General features: G+C 47.1%; 1 protein-coding gene across 2 annotated transcripts; it reads right to left on the bottom strand.

The window, feature by feature from the left end:
- Positions 1-168: 168 nt before the first annotated feature.
- On the bottom strand, positions 169-13273 carry WDR31 (WD repeat domain 31). 2 transcript variants are annotated; one of them, XM_073640550.1, is made up of 10 exons: positions 12960-13273; positions 8352-8474; positions 7847-7976; positions 6992-7066; positions 6743-6887; positions 6564-6664; positions 6274-6341; positions 3430-3571; positions 2907-3069; positions 169-2387 (listed from the first exon to the last, which is right to left on the bottom strand). In XM_073640550.1, exons 2-10 carry the CDS (start codon positions 8396-8398, stop codon positions 2227-2229), a joined length of 1032 nt encoding a protein of 343 aa, XP_073496651.1. In that variant the 5' UTR covers positions 8399-8474; positions 12960-13273; the 3' UTR covers positions 169-2226. The 2 variants fall into 2 exon arrangements, with proteins under 2 accessions (XP_073496651.1, XP_073496652.1); XM_073640551.1 differs by having other exon boundaries at positions 13075-13273.
- Between the last annotated feature and the right edge of the window lie 3618 nt (positions 13274-16891).

Genomic DNA, 16891 nt, shown 5'->3' with positions numbered 1-16891 from the left:
TCTTCATACTCCTTCACAGGGCTCCATTGACTCTTGTCTAGTTTTGGCATTACTTTCTCAGGGGTCCTGACTTGTAGCATCAACAGAAAACCTTTGATCATGGGAGTTGTTTTTTATTATAAAATAATATCACAAAAGTCTAAGTACAGAGCACAAGTATCTGCTTTATTCAGTATTTCCCTATGCACAACATGGATCCAGAGGGTAATAAAGCCTCACAGTATGGTCATATCTACACACAGTACATGGAGGATGCATCTATCTCACAGGCTTAAACTCAAAAGTACAATACAAAATGTAAACATTATACAGTCTAATCAGAACCAGAACTACAGGACCTGATCGCTGCTGAATTATCAGACATTCTGGATCAGTGGACAAAGCGCCACTAACCTGTAAGAGAAGAGAACCTCCAAACCTCACCCCATTGCCACAGTATCTGCCTTTGTCACTTAGTTGGTTCCCTCTGCTTCTCATCGTACAGTTTTATGCTGGACTACTGGAATTTCAGGTGCTGGATTAAAGGAATGTCACTATACACATTAAATATATGCAAAAACAAACAGTAAAAACAAGTGTTCTTCCTGGCACAGTAAACTATTAGGGGTCTGTATGGGGGCTATAATGGCCCTCCCATTACAGGCTACAGGCTCCTAAACAGCTAGAGGGGGGTTATCAACATTGCCCCCATGTGGCCAACGCAGGGGAGATACAAATTATTCCACATTTTTCTATTTTTTGCATATAAGTCAAAGTTATACAAACTTGTAATATACTTTGGGTATTGACGCCTCATTATTTTCAAGATCTCTGCTTGCTGAAAGTGAAAGGAATCATTCCTGCTGTTATCTTGGATAAGGTGCGTGGATGGTACCGTGCATCAGACCTCCCGCTTCTAATGAGCCCTGCGGCTGTGTGAGCTCAGGACGGGTTCCCTGACAGTAAGCAGAGATCCTAAAAAGGTAGTAAATGAAAAGGCTTCAAATATTAGAAAGATTTTAGAAATCCTCATCTAGATATTGGAGATGAGAAAGTGTAAAAAAAAAACAAAACAACAACTTAATCCAATCAAGAGTTGAGCAAAAAGATTTGCAGGACCCTTGCCCAGCAGCCATGTCGGTAGTGTGTAGCCTCGGACCAGAGCCCTGTGAACCTCCTTCTTGCCAGTGTCCCGGCACCTCTTCTGATCAGTAGGCCTGGTGAGTGCGTCGTGCTGGGACTACTAGTGCGGAGAAGGAGATATCGGCAGGTAGGAGGAAATTTGCTCCGGTGGGCACAGACTTCCGACGAGGCCAGGGTCCTGTGAATCTTGTTGCTCACCTCTAGTCCAGTCCCATCATCCTTGGCACCTGCCTAAATTTCGCTGCAAATCTGCTGCAAAATCCACTTGTGAAAAAAGCAGATCTTGCAGGATTCTCCCCCGGTACATTGAAAGGGATTAATTTGACCAGGATCTCACCCTCCTCCATGTACCAATCCACAGGAAAAAGTCACAGATGCTTTCGCAGTTAACACATATTCTAAAAAACAAACTGTCCTTTGGATTCTGGGAGATCAGGGGCTGCCTGCAACCTGATTATCATCCGGATGAACAATAAAATAAGAGAAAATCTGTAAAGAGGGTCTACCGCTCCGCATAAATGAAAGATTAATGCCAAACCCTCCCACAAGGAAAGGATCTTCCTACCAGATTATTCACCCAGGAAATAAGCGACTGCAGAAGAGCCGGGCGGCCTCTGATCTCCCCCGGTCCAGTGGTGTGATGACCGCTTCTGTTATATCTACACAACACCAAATATACAGTAATAATTCATATACACAAATATTAAAAAAAAAAATCTACAAAAATATTGGCTGTTACAGATCTAAGTGCGCGGTCACTAATGGAAACCGCTTCAAGTATGAGTGTTCATCAGGAGGACAGGTCACGGATAGGCAGTGCTACATCTCTCGATTGATGTCCCAGGACTGCCGCCATGTGATGCAATAATGCCAACCACTGAGCTGCCATGTTTTGCCTCTAAACTTTCACTGACTCCATTGAGATCGCCCCTAGCAGCAGGACAGGACAGGAGCGCCATCGTCTAGTGTGATTATTAGTCTATAGAAGTGCTTAGAGGTAATCGCCGCCTCTTTATCCCATACACAATGTGGATATCCTTGCCGCAGTGATAGGACCCTGGGTGTGATATTGGTGGGGAGGGGGACTTTCTGCGGCACCCCCGCTTAGAAGTTTGCCACCCGTTGCAGTGAGGCTCCTCTGCTGCAGTCTATGTGTAGGGACTGGATCCCGGAGTTGAAGCTGGCACACAGGATGGATGAATTATCACAAACTGCCAAAGACGAAAGGGGCCCCGAGCCGTCCAGGAACAGGCTACTCCGACACGCTGGGGAGAGAGGGAAAGAAGCAAACCATGAAGTTCCGCCTCCACTGGTAAGAAACAGAGGGGGCATATTAAATTTTAACATGCTCAATCCTTTCAGTGGTGTTCAATGGGACTTATTCCCCTCTGCATATTGGTGACACACGCATGCTTGTATGGAGGGGGATTTCTAGGAATAGTTTTGATCCATTTGATCAATGCTTTACTGCACTGTGGGAAATTAATTCTTTACATAAGATCGGACTACATTTTCCACAATACAAGCCAGATACTATATATGTATATCCCCTCACTTTCCTCCTATTCTATTACACAGGGTTGGCTGCAGTTCCTCGTACGGCCAGGATGATGTGAGCGCTGTTGTGCTGGAAACATTTAGAAGGGTCTGCAGTTATAAATCATCACTGCAGCCCCTTCATTATCAGGGTCAGATCTCACCAATTATAAAGTGATGGCACGTGCTGACAATGTAGTATCACTTACCACGCAAGTCATAAAGAGGACTATAGACTGATCACATACCAGCAGTATCTCGCTCCCAAACCTTCACGGTGCAGTCATGTGATGCGGTGGCCACCAGTGGGGTGTCGGAGGTACCCTTTGGAAGGAAAACGCAGGAGGTGGTGCTTTGTAGGTGCCCCTTATACTCGCACACTATGTCTTTAGTCTTCCTGAGGTCCCACAGCTGTGAAGATGACATTAAAGTTCAGTTTGACTTCATAAGCTGTGTTGTTGACTAAAACCTACTGCTCTCTGTTGTCAGCCATTTCAAGCAGTTGAGAGATGACAGCCATGTTCATGACTGGGGTAGTTGAAAGGAAGTGTAGAAAACGACTTGCCCTAGATGTCACATATCTCTAGGGCTAAGAACATCCACCTGGGGCACAAATCCTGTATAGAGAGGTATATACAGGTGAGCGGCTTTTAGGGGTTTTTACTTGTGTTGTTGCCAGATTTTAAGTAAAAGTCTCTGAAAGCCGCTGGTGTCAAAGAGCCAATGGGATGTGAAGAAGGACACCCCGCAGTCCACCGTATAATGTCTCACCGTAGCTTCACAGCCCTGTCCACTGAACCCATTGCTACTGGTCACACAGTAGTTGCCGTCCTCACTGACATCACAATGCGTCTGTATATATTGTTTCATGGGGAACGTGTGCGCCACCTGCAGGTCACGGGTGTCCCATATACTAGGTAAGAAGAGATTAATGGTAATATGAACTTAGGGTAGTTTAGCACATTAGTATAGAAGTTCCTAGCACTGGTGCAGGACAGCCGGATTTTCTTTCATATGATATTTCCAGCTTGGGTAGAGTCACCCTTTAAAGAATAACCAGCATTTTAATTTTTATTTCATAAATCAATAGTACATGTGAAAATAAGAAACTTTGTAATATCTCTAATCAGAGAAATCTGCTTCTTCCTCTGCCAAAATTGATCAGTGATTATCAAAATTCTCAATTCTGAGGTGAAATCTGCATTCAGTGAAGACTTTCCCATTACTGAGATAGAATTGTATCAGTAGCAGCTCTCATCTATGTAGATGGGAGGGATGAGCTAGAGGCAGAGCGCCTCCTCCTCTTCCCGTCTGTAATGTTAGGAGTGTTCTCCCAGTCCGTAGGAGCAAGTGCCATCTTTTCCGCAATCATATACCTGGGAAGTAGTGTGCGGGTGTCTGATGCTAATAAGCTAAATAAACTCATCAAGAAGGCAAGCTCCACTGTTGGCTGCCATCTTGACACTTTTGAGGAGGTAGTCGAGAAAAGAATTCAGAAGTGTTTGGCGATAATGAACAATAAGGCTGTGTGCCCATTATGTGTTTTTTAAGCGTTTCTGCAGTGGCAATTCCGCCGCAGAAACGCTTAAAAAACGCTTGGTAGAAGGTCTGCCATGTTCCCCAATGATAATCCACATGTTCTGTGCACATGCTGCGGAAATTTACACTGTGGATTATCATTGCGGAAAAATCCGCAGCACGTCCATTAATTTTGCAGAAACGCGGCGTAATTGCTGCCATTGACTTGCATTGAAACGCATAATATCCGCATGAGTACATGTGCACATGCGGATATTCAGCGATTCAATGTGTGGATGGTACCTGGGTGTGGAGGACAGGAGACTCTCATCCAGACCCGGGTACCACAGTACCTGTAAAAAAAAAGAATTTAAAATAAAAAAAAAAACATTATACTTACCTTCTGATGGCCCCCGGTCTACTGTACGATGTGTCCGGTGTCTTCGGCAGCTCACGGTGGTGTAAAAGGACCTTCCATGACGTCATTTAGTCATGTGACAGGTCACGTCGGCCGTCGCGTGACCTGTCACATGACTAAATGACGTCATGAAATGTCCTTTTACACCACCGTGAGCCGTCGAAGACACAGGAGAAGGAGACCGGGGGCCATCGGAAGGTAAGTATAATATTTTATTTTTCACCATTTTATTCTTTTTTTTTTTTTTTTTTTTACTACGGTTGCATGGATTTATATAGTGTGACCAAGTTGTCAAGCACTTTCCAAGTGATGCTAAAATCTCTTGTGAATCCGCATGCGGAAATGCCAGTGAAGAACGCTTCACATCCGCTTGTCCCTGGCAGGAAAAATGCATGTACAATCCGCATGTACAATCCGCATGTACAATCCGCATGTACAATCCACATGTACAATCCGCATGTACAATCCGCATGCGTTTTTCCTGCCAGGGAGATGCAGAAAAAATCCGGAGCATTTCTGCTTCGTGGGCACTTAGCCTTACGCACCACCGTTAAATGGCGGTAAGGAGTAATAACGCACCCCCATTATATGGCGATAAGGAGCAATAACGCACCCCCATTATATGGCGATAAGGAGCAATAACACACCCCCATTATATGAGCAGTTCATGAGGCAGAGGAGCACCTTCAGTAACCGTCTAATCCTACTAAGGTGTAAGGAGGAAAGATACAGGAAATCGTTCGTGCCGGCTGCTAAGGGAATGTACAACAGCTACCTAAGTGTGAAATTCCAGAAGTGACTGGTGTATTATTGGTGCTATAATTGTATATCGTACTGACTGGTCATGAATGGGTATGTATGAGATTATACCTGAAAAATTCTACTGTTACGTTGTAATTCGTCTCTATGTTCTGCTACTGTGATACACTTTATTGATCTTGAGGGAAATTACAGTATCATATCGGTTTTGCCATTTCTCAATGCTGGAGCTTGAGGGAAATGTGGAAATCAAATGTGACTACTGTGAGAGCAAGGTTATGTTATATGAGAGAGTTTTGCTGTCATTGCTTGGAAAGTAGTAGAGGGGTCCTGCTGTGACTACTGGGGAAGTAGAGGGGTTCCGCTGTGACTACTGGGGAAGTAGAGGGGTCCCGCTGTGACTACTGGGGAAGTAGAGGGGTCCCGCTGTGACTACTGGGGAAGTAGAGGGGTCCCGCTGTGACTACTGGGGAAGTAGAGGGGTCCCGCTGTGACTACTGGGGAAGTAGAGGGGTCCAGCTGTGACTACTGGGGAAGTAGAGGGTCCCGCTGTGACTACTCGGGAAGTAGAGGGGTCCCGCTGTAACTACTCGGGAAGTAGAGGGGTCCCGCTGTGACTACTGGGGAAAGAGAGGCATCTACTCAGAAAACTAGGAAAGTGAAAAGGAGGTAAAAAATGTTTTACTACTACCGGTAAAAGGAGGAGTATTGTTGTAAAACAGCCAAGCAGACCTCTGTTCTGACAAATTGAGGGAGACCTAAGTGGTGTGTGGGGTCAGGCACCCACATCCCTGCTTTCTGCACCGTTCCTGGCCTTCCAGCATGTCATTACTGGATCTGAATTCTGCCTGTTTATCACACATATAATGCTTGTACGTGGTGAGACATCACATCCTATTGAATACACAAGAATAACTGACCGGGTGCTTTTATCCTCTGAGGTCTGAACGATGTAGGACTCTCCGGGAACCCAGCATAAGTGCGTCACCTATAGGGCAGAGCGTCGAGGTCAGGATCCTGCACACAGTGATTATGCTCTGCTGAGCAGACCTTCACCAATCACACACTGACAGCCTGTCCGAAGGACATGATGCTGAATAGTGAAATAATTCAGATTTGCTACTGTTGCCCCCCACACTGCTATCTATACAGAGATCATGTGCAGCACATTGTGGCAGCACCTCAGTCCTATCTAGAACACTGAACTTACCAAATTTCTGGACACTGCAGCTTTGAGCAGACACTGTCCGGACTCCACATCCCATTTACACAGGGTGTTGTCTCGAGACCCCGTCACCATCTTGGTACAATCTGCAAGTGACAAGAAGAAAGTCAGAAGGTGGGTGACAACTAATATAAGAATAACAGTGTGCATGAGCGAGTACAGACCGGGGCTTACTGCCAATCCAGTGACAATTAAGTGATGCCCGATGAACTTCTGGGCACTGCCAGCCTTACAGTGCAGATCCCACATGAGGACGGACTTATCCCGAGAGGCGCTGAAGATGCGGTTGGATCCGAACACGCAGGCGATCTGTACGGTGGAGACATGACACAGCCTGATGAACACGTCTGTTTTCTCACCCGTGTGAATGTGATGTGTGCTCTCTACATCTCGCTCCGTAGGCACAGAATTACCTTAGACACCTCTCGCTCGTGCCCCACAAACCTCTTCAGGGCACTGCCCGTTCTCCAATTGGACACAACCACAGCCTGCAAGATAGTAAAGCATCAGTCATACTTTGCCCCCAAATTTAGCAAGCAGAGATACGTCCAGACCCGGGTGATTGAGAAGTTGCCGCCATACCCATGCTTAAAGCTATCAGGGGACCTCGATACGTTGGGGCAAAGTGATTCACGTACGATGTCCACAGGGCACGGGAAGGGAAAACATTTCTATGCACCACAAAGCAGGGCTTTTGATCACCCCACAATAAGGCACAAAACATACCTTGGCTGTACACTCAGCCAGCAAATATCACACCCTCACCTTCTATTAAAGGGGATGTCACACAACAGAAAAACATGGCGGCTTTCTTCCAAAAGCAGCACGTGATGTGTTCAGGCTATTGCAGTTCAGCTGCATTCACATCAGTATAGCTGCAATACCAGACACTACCTGTTGGCAGGTGTGGCGCTGCTTTTAGCATTTAGCAGCCATGATTTTCTAATTCTGGTCGATCCCTTTAGCACACATGATCGGCTCATTTTCTCATCATTTTCTCTTGGCAAAAAGGGGGATAAGCAGTCAAAAGACATTTCCACTGCTTTGGAAACAAAGGATCGAATAGACAATAATATGGATCTTTATTGGGCAAATGTCTGTCTGGTCCGTAGATTGTATACAGATCACAATGAAATGATAGGGATCAGCCAATGAACACGCCTAACCTCTGCCCGTCATCAGGTGGGAATCTGAGCCCCGGTCTGTTAATTACAAGGCAGGGCAGCCGCAGTATCCGGTGCTCAGCGACTCCGCGGTTAAGTACTTACCTTGTCTTTGCCACCTGACACGCAGAGGTCGGATTTCAGGGCAGCGATGTAGGTGACGGCGTCATTGTGGGCCCGACTGTACTGCGGGACTGTCTGAACCGGCAACCTCTCCTCTACGTGACTGTCAGCCCTGCACATGGAAGAAACAATGTGAATGTATACCAGGACAGATGATACAAAGTGCTGAGGTCTATGGCTGAGATGTATACAGAGTGCTGCAGTACTAGAATGGGGGGGTACAAGTAAGTCATACCTACCTAGCTGTGCCCCCCAAGATCTCCCCACAGGGTCAGCACCAGTAGATGAAAGTTTCTCCTAAAGACTTTTTGGTCACATGGGGCAATGATGCAATGTGTACAGCGGAAATATGGAAGCTTTTCCACATGAGGGGGGGGGGATTAGCACCGTTACTTTAAAGATTCCAAAATTTCCCCTCTGCACATTGGCTGGTCCTCTGGAGGGGGGGGGCAGTCTTTGGTTTTCCCATCTCTGGTAACATATTTACCTGTATTTAGAGCTGTTCCGCTTGACTTTACTCTGGAATTTTCCCATTATCCCAACTGGTGACGGGATGACAGAAGCCGATGAAGAATGACAGGGCCAGACATCAGGAATCCTAAAGTGCCACCTGCCAGGAGGAAAGATAACAAATGAACGTCTGGTGATCCGGAATCACTAACGTCACGGTATCATCTGTTCTATGTAATAGACATATAGAAGCTCCCCCATCAGAACTGATACTTGGATCACGGTGATGTCCATGTGAACCCTCTCAAATGATCACTGCTCCTCAGGCTCTTGTTACTGATTGGCTAAGAACAAAGGAAGTGTACAGCATGTTAATGTTTCCCCCTCTTTCATCTTCCACTTCAAATAGTGAAAGCGGAAATTCATCCAAAATTCATCTATGGACGTGGCATGAAAATACAGGGGACCCCTCATCAGTAGTTCTGAGGCGAAGATGTGCCTCCTAAAAATCAACGTCGGCAGAGGAGAAGAGCCACAGATTAATAACATTACCAATATATTTACTACCGGGGCATCCACACCAGACAGACGAGTGGGATAAGTGGCTCATTACCGCTGGATATATTACAATCCTCGCTCCAGTCTGAGCAGATTACAGACTATCCGGATATAGAAAGGCTCTCATGTATTTACAGACTGGCCCCTTCATATTCGGGGGATCTCACAAATCTGATCACAGCAGACAATTATTACAGAGAAGGAGAAAGGAAAATGTGGCGTCCGCTCACCTGTCCCAATTCTCGGCATTAAGTTTCTAAGGGAGATCTCATTAGGATAAAGGGTGTCAGTCTGATTGACGTAACCCCACCAGGACGCAAGCCCGCCCGCTATGGGGAGAGGAGGGTTCAGCGTGGCCTGAGGTCTTTACACTGTGTCAAAAGGCTGAGGACAAGGATTTAAAGGGCCACGGCCTATAGTCAGCAGCGTATAATGAGCCTCAGGGCTGAGATCAGTCACACATGATGGAAGGGTCTCGGAGGGGGGGGCGAGATCTCAGCACTGGATATGGGACATAAATTAGTGGTTTAGGAAGAGGTAGAGCATGGAGGTTTCTGTATTTTTTGTCAATTATGCCAGTGAAGAAGACTACAGTCAGCCTGTCTGATAACAGGGAGCAGTAGCTTGGCTCAAAGAATAAGATTTACGGCTCGATGAAAACACTAGCAAAGGAGCAGCAGGCACTACACTCCTCTAGGGGGCACCAAGGTCTCAATGATTTGCTAAAACATGCTCTTATTGCTTAAATAGCAATTCCCTAAAAGTGTAGGATCCGCTTCTAAGGCCACGGCCCCACTATCAGTATTTGGTCAGTATTTTTTCTCAGGAGGGGGAGCCAAAACCAGGAGTGCTTGATAAATGCAGAATTGGTGACTTGTTTTTATTGGAACAATCAGAGAAAAGGTATAATAGAAACAAGTCACCAATTCTGTATTTATCACCCACTCCTGGTTTTGGCTCCCACTCCTGAGAAAAATTACTGACCGAATACTGATAGTGGAGCTGTGGCCTAAGGGAGGACATTGTCTGGAAATATTGAGAGTGCAGATGGAGAAGTGGAATAGGTCGCACCTGGTCCCTAAGGGGGCCTAAGGCCCCTCTGCTACACAAGAAGACACCAAAATGGTACATTGTACCAGTAGGAGGCATATAATGGCAGTAAGTAAGGGCTCGACCAGACGGTGACAGCGCGGCCAATAGTGAAACGAAATTAAGCGGCAACTGACCATTGACATAGGGAAGGAGGGGGGGGGGGTTCAGCAGCATCTGCACCATCAGGCCTTATCCTTAGTCTAGGACTACACAACAATTAACATAATGTGCGATGTGTCCTAGACCTAATAAATAACCGCATTACAACCGCAACGTGTAACAAAAAAAACAACTCGTGGTTGATTTATGTCGAAAACAGCAACGAGTGCGATCCTTCTGGGGAGTGGCAGTGCAGACCGACATTTACTCTCTGGCTGTGGCCACAGATGACACTGATCCATTTCTACATGGCAGCGAAACGTAGTGGACAAGATCGTTACGCAGCCGCCGCAAACAAGACGCAAAAAACGGCTTGTTATAAGTCGCTCGCTGTGGTCGTGGCACCTTGCACCATTCGCTTGCGTTTCGCTGTGATCTAGCAGCGGCTCCTGACTGTGTGCACATACCCTTATTGTAGTCGCGGCACCTTGCGCCATTCGCTTGCGTTTCGCTGTGATGTAGCAGCGGCTCCTGACTGTGTGCACATACCCTTATTGTAGTCGCGGCACCTTGCGCCATTCGCTTGCGTTTCGCTGTGATCTAGCAGCGGCTCCTGACTGTGTGCACATACCCTTATTGTAGTCGCGGCACCTTGCGCCATTCGCTTGCGTTTCGCTGTGATGTAGCAGCGGCTCCTGACTGTGTGCACATACCCTTATTGTGGTTGCGGCACCTTGCGCCATTCACTTGCGTTTCGCTGTGATCTAGCAGCGGCTCCTGACCGTCTGCACTAACCCTTATTGTGGTCACCGCACCTTGCGCCATTTGCTTGCGTTTCGCTGTGATGCAGCAGCGGCTCCTGACCGTGTGTACATACCCTTATTGTGGTCGTGGCACCTTGCACCATTCGCTTGCGTTTCGCTGTGATCCAGAAGCGGCTCCTGACCGTGTACACATACCCTTATTGTGGTCACGCCACCTTGCGCCATTCGCTTGCCTTTCGCTGTGATCCAGAAGCGGCTCCTGACTGTGTGCACATACCCTTATTGTGGTCGCGGCACCTTGCACCATTCGCTTGCGTTTCGCTGTGATCTAGCAGCAGCTCCTGACCGTGTGAACATACCCTTATAGTGGTCGCGGCACCTTGTGCCATTCGCTTGCGTTTCGCTATGATCTAGCAGCGGCTCCTGACCATGTGCACATACCCTTATTGTGGTCATGGCACCTTGCGCCATTCGCTTGCCTTTCGCTGTGATCTACCAGCGGCTCCTGACCGTGTGCACATACCATTTTTGTGGTCGCGGCACCTTGCGCCATTTGCTTGCCTTTCGCTGTGATGCAGCAGCGGCTCCTGACCGTGTGTACATACCCTTATTGTGGTCGCGGCACCTTGCACCATTCGCTGTGATCTCGGAGCGGCTCCTGACCGTGTGCACATACCCTTATTGTGGTCGCGGCACCTTGCCCCATTTGCTTGCCTTTCGCTGTGATCTAGGAGCGGCTCCTGACCGTGTGCATATACCCTTATTGTGGTGGCGGCACCTTGCGCCATTCGCTTGCGTATCGCTGTGATCTAACAGCGGCTCCTGACCGTGTGCACATACCCTTATTGTGGTCGCGGCACCTTGCGCCATTCGCTTGCGTTTCGCTGTGATCCAGAAGCGGCTCCTGACCGTGTGCACATACCCTTATTGTGGTCGCGGCACCTTGCACCATTCGCTTGCGTTTCGCTGTGATCCAGCAGCGGCTCCTGACCGTGTGCACATACCCTTATTGTGGTCGTGGCACCTTGCGCCATTCGCTTGCGTTTCGCTGTGATCTAGCAGCGGCTCCTGACCGTGTGCACATACCCTTATTGTGGTCGTGGCACCTTGCGACATTCGCTTGCCTTTCGCTGTGATCTAGCAGCGGCTCCTGACCGTGTGCACATACCATTATTGTGGTCGCGACACCTCGCGCCATTTGCTGTGATCTATCAGAGGCTCCTGACCGTGTGCACATACCCTTATTGTGGTCGCGGCACCTTGCGCCATTCGCTGTGATCTAGCAGCGGCTCCTGACCGTGTGCACATACCCTTATTGTGGTTGCGGCACCTTGCGCCATTCGCTTGCCTTTCACTGTGATCCAGCAGCGGCTCCTAACCGTGTGCACATACCCTTATTGCGGTCGCGGCACCTTGCGCCATTCGCTTGCCTTTCACTGTGATCCAGCAGCGGCTCCTAACCGTGTGCACATACCCTTATTGTGGTCGTGGCACCTTGCGCCATTCGCTTGCGTTTCGCTGTGATCCAGCAGCGGCTCCTAACCGTGTGCACATACCCTTATTGCGGTCGCGGCACCTTGCGCCATTCGCTTGCCTTTCGCTGTGATCCAGCAGCGGCTCCTAACCGTGTGCACATACCCTTATTGTGGTCGTGGCACCTTGCGCCATTCGCTTGCGTTTCGCTGTGATCCAGCAGCGGCTCCTGACCGTGTGCACATACCCTTATTGTGGTCGCGGCACCTTGCGCCATTTGCTGTGATCCAGCAGCGGCTCCTAACCGTGTGCACATACCCTTATTGTGGTCGCGGCACCTTGCGCCATTCGCTTGCCTTTCGCTGTGATTTAGCAGCGGCGTACGGCGATGTTTCGCCACACAATCGTCGCGGCCTAACTATATGACTGACAGGACGACTCCATGGCGAAACTGCGAATGTGACGTCACGTGCAGATACAATATGGCGCATAAGAGGCGAGAATATACAGGATACACATGTCTACATAGAAAATAATAGCGGATATAAGAAAGCAGATACAACTGATGGACAAATAGTGCGGGATATGAGAGAACGCCCACAGGCTGGGGTGATGCGGGTCGTAGTCACACAGTATACACATAAAGGAAGAGCAGTTACCCCACACGGCTCCTCCTGCCGCCCCCGGGGCTGCTTCATCCTCCCCGCCACCTTCTGCTGCTGACTCCCTGCCTCCTTAGCAACGCGGCGCCGGTTACCAGGGACCGGGTGTTACCTGGAAAAGCCTCCCCGCTGAGCGGGACGCTTTGGTTCCTCCCCTTACACGTGGGAATTGTACCCGTGACGCTTGTGCACTGTCTCGGCCTCACCACCAGAGTCCCGGTCCTATTGGATATTATAGCCCTGACCTGCTACAGTTCACAATCTCAGTGCAAAAAAAGCGGCACAGCCAGTACTAAGGGGAGATTTACGTGGCAACCAATCAGGTTTCCGCTTTCATGTGTCCAAGGGGGGGTTGAGGGGTTAAAAATGAGAGCTGGAATCTGATTGGTTGCAAGGGCATTGAAGTCTGAGTCCATATGGTTATGTTTCCATGGTGATATATTGCCAGGCACATGCACCAGTCCCCGGCTATACACGATGATTTCGCATCTGGCCTAAGAAATGTTATTTTATTACCCGAATGTTTTTAAGCTCCATATAAAATTGGCGCCTGTGTGCGGAAAACTGGAGCATGTGCCTCCACCACAGTGAATTGGGCCAGCTGCAGTCCCCTGTGCAGCCAGTTGGTCAGGGAGGATTACTGTGCAGGGAAAACGTTAAAAAGAAAGATGTTACAATTAATTTTAGGGTCTGTGGGGGTCGTCACTTTATTAGTTGGGAATACCCTTCAAAAAGGAAACTAGAATGTGATTTTACAGATAGCACCACTCTTGCCCATGGGCTGTGACTGGTATTGCTGCCTAACCAAGCACATGGGCAAGATTGGCACCTGCACCCAGCTAGCCCTGCATGGGCTATATCCACTGCACCTAGGGGCCACTCATCCCCCTGCATATTGCATGTGTGACATGGGCTCTGATCACAGCTGCTTAACCCCTTAGATGCTGCTGCTGCCAATTGTGACAGCGGCATTTAAGCAGTTAGAAATGGGGAGCTGATGATGTTGTCATGGGTTTTCTGAATGGCCCCGTGCCCACCATGTTTGTATACACCTGTGTCACGGGATCATAGGAGATCAGTAATTTTACATTATTACTTTGTATTTTATTTATTTATTTTACTTATATAACATCATTAATTCCACATCGCTTCACAGACATGGGAAGAAAAACGCCGGACACGAACATGAAACCAGAGAACATACTAATGAAAGATATGAAGTGCGACAAAGAAGGTCCAAGACAAGATACTTGGAAGGGAGGTAAGAAAATTTCTAACACAATCCACAGGGAGAAGATTGGAACAAAACAAAATCGTGTCAACTGCGTGCTAGCAAATGCCAGAAGCCTGACAAACAAGATGGATGAACTGGAAGCAGAAATATCTACAGGTAACTATGACATAGTGGGAATAACCGAGACATGGTTAGATGAAAGCTATGACTGGGCAGTTAACTTACAGGGTTACAGTCTGTTTAGAAGGGATCGAAGAAATCGGAAAGGGGGTGGAGTCTGTCTATATGTAAAGACGTGTCTAAAGCCTACAATACGGGAGGATGTATGGGAGGGAAATGAGGAGGTCGAGTCCTTATGGGTGGAGATACATGGGGCAAAAAACAATAATAAAATTATCATAGGAGTCTGTTATAAACCACCAAATATAGCAGAAGCCACGGAAAGTCTATTAATGAGACAAATAGACGAAGTAGCAAAAAATAACGAGGTGATTATTATGGGGGACTTCAACTACCCCGATATAGACTGGGAAACTGAAAGCTGTAGATCTCAGAAAGGAAACAGGTTTCTGTCAATTATCAAAGACAATTATTTGTCACAACTTGTGCAGGAACCAACTAGAGGGACGGCCCTTTTAGACTTAATATTAACTAACAGGCCAGACAGAATAACTGAGGTGCAGGTCGGGGGGCACCTGGGAAATAGTGACTACAACATTATACAATTCCACATGTGCTTCAGTAGGTGCCCAGCAAGGGAGTCACAAAAACACTGAACTTCAGGAGGGCAAAGTTTGATCAGCTAAGAGATGCCCTTCACCTTATAGACTGGGATAGTATCTTTAGTAATAGGAGCACGGATAGAAAATGGGAAATTTTCAAAACAGTCCTACATAGTCACTGTAGAAGGTACATACCTTATGGGAATAAAAGGGCTAGGAATAGGAGGAAGCCAATGTGGCTAAATAAGGAAGTCAAGAGGGCAATGAAAAACAAAAAAAGGGCTTTCACTAAACTTAAACAAGAAGGCAGCGAGGAAGCGCTAATATCTTATAGGGAAAAAAACAAAATCTGTAAGAAACAAATAAGAATAGCAAAAGAGGAGACAGAGAGACTAATTGCCAAAGAAAGTAAAATGAATCCCAAACTGTTCTTTAACTATATAAACAGTAAAAGGATTAAAACTGATGGAGTTGGCCCATTGAAAAATAACCTGGGTAAAATCATAGAGGGCGATGAGGGTAAAGCAAACCTACTCAATAGCTTCTTCTCCACTGTTTTCACAAAAGAAAACAATTTATCGGAGGAAATGCAGAGTGATAAAGTAAACCCTCCGCTAAATATCACCCACCTAACCCAGGAGGAAGTTCAGAAACGCCTAAATAATATCAAAATAGACAAGTTACCAGGCCCAGATGGCATACACCCCCGGGTACTAAAAGAATTAAGTAATGTGATAGACAGACCGCTGTATCTTATATTCAAGCACTCTTTATGGACAGGGACTGTCCCACTAGACTGGCGCCAAGCAAATGTGGTACCAATATTCAAAAAGGGGTCTAAAAGTGACCCTGGGAACTATAGACCAGTCAGCTTAACGTCTGTTGTGGGTAAATTGTTTGAAGGATTTCTTAGAGATGCTATTGTAGAATATCTTAATGATAATAACTGTCTAACTCCATATCAACATGGATTCATGAGGGATCGCTCCTGCCAAACAAACCTGATGGCCTTCTACGAGGAGGTGAGCTCACAGCTGGACCGGGAAGAGTCAGTGGATGTTGTATACCTTGACTTCTCCAAAGCGTTTGATACCGTGCCACACAAAAGGTTGGTATATAAAATGAGAATGCTTGGTCTGGGGGATAATGTGTGCAAGTGGGTGAATAGCTGGCTGAGTGATAGAAAGCAGAGGGTGGTTATCAATGGAGTAAGCTCAGGGGGTGTCAGGGTTACTAGCGGGGGGCCTCAAGGGTCTGTCTTGGGCCCTATATTATTTAATATATTTATTAATGATCTAGTGGAAGGGTTGCATAGTAAAATAGCAATATTTGCAGATGATACTAAACTTTGTAAAGTAGTTAATACAGATGAGGATAGGGCACAGCTACAGGAGGATTTAGATAAATTGGGGAGTTGGGCCAAAAAGTGGCAAATGGGGTTCAATGCCGATAAATGTAAGGTCATGCACATGGGAAAGAAAAACAGCAGTCACCCATACATATTAAATGGGAAACCGTTGGGGAAATCTGACATGGAGAAGGACCTGGGCGTCTTGGTTAACAGCAAATTAAATTGGAGTGCCCAGTGTCAGGCAGCAGCTGCGAAGGCAAATAGAGTCATGGCATGCATCAGAAGAGGAATAGGGGTATATGATGAGAACATTGTTCTTCCTCTGTATAAAGCACTGGTAAGGCCGCACTTAGAATATTGTGCACAGTTCTGGGCTTCGGTGCTCAGGAAAGACATATTGGAGCTAGAGAGGGTACAAAGGAGGGCGACTAAGGTAATAAAGGGAATGGAGGGACTAGAATACCCAGAGAGGTTGTCAAAATTAGGTCTATTTACGTTGGAAAAGAGAAGGCTTAGGGGAGACCTCATAAACATGTATAAATACATCAGGGGGCAGTACAGAGATCTCTCCCATGACCTGTTTATACCAAGGATGGTGACAAAGACGAGGGGGCACACTATG

The sequence above is a fragment of the Phyllobates terribilis genome, unplaced genomic scaffold, assembly GCF_046119375.1.
Source record: "Phyllobates terribilis strain yellow unplaced genomic scaffold, ASM4611937v1 Scaffold_7__3_contigs__length_470593459, whole genome shotgun sequence".
NCBI lineage: Eukaryota > Metazoa > Chordata > Amphibia > Anura > Dendrobatidae > Phyllobates > Phyllobates terribilis.
This window is presented reverse-complemented; position numbering and strand designations above follow the sequence as displayed.

Bases quoted from the DNA above. Each gene is read 5' to 3' on its own strand.
- WDR31 (XM_073640550.1), bottom strand. From the start codon at position 8,398: ATGGGAAAATTCCAGAGTAAAGTCAAGCGGAACAGCTCTAAATACAG. The intron at 6,665-6,742 runs GTCTGTACTCGC...TGTCACTTGCAG, and splicing joins TGGATTGGCAGTAAGCCCCG to ATTGTACCAAGATGGTGACG. The intron at 3,572-6,273 runs GTCAGTTATTCT...CTTCTTACCTAG, and splicing joins TCAGAGGATAAAAGCACCCG to TATATGGGACACCCGTGACC.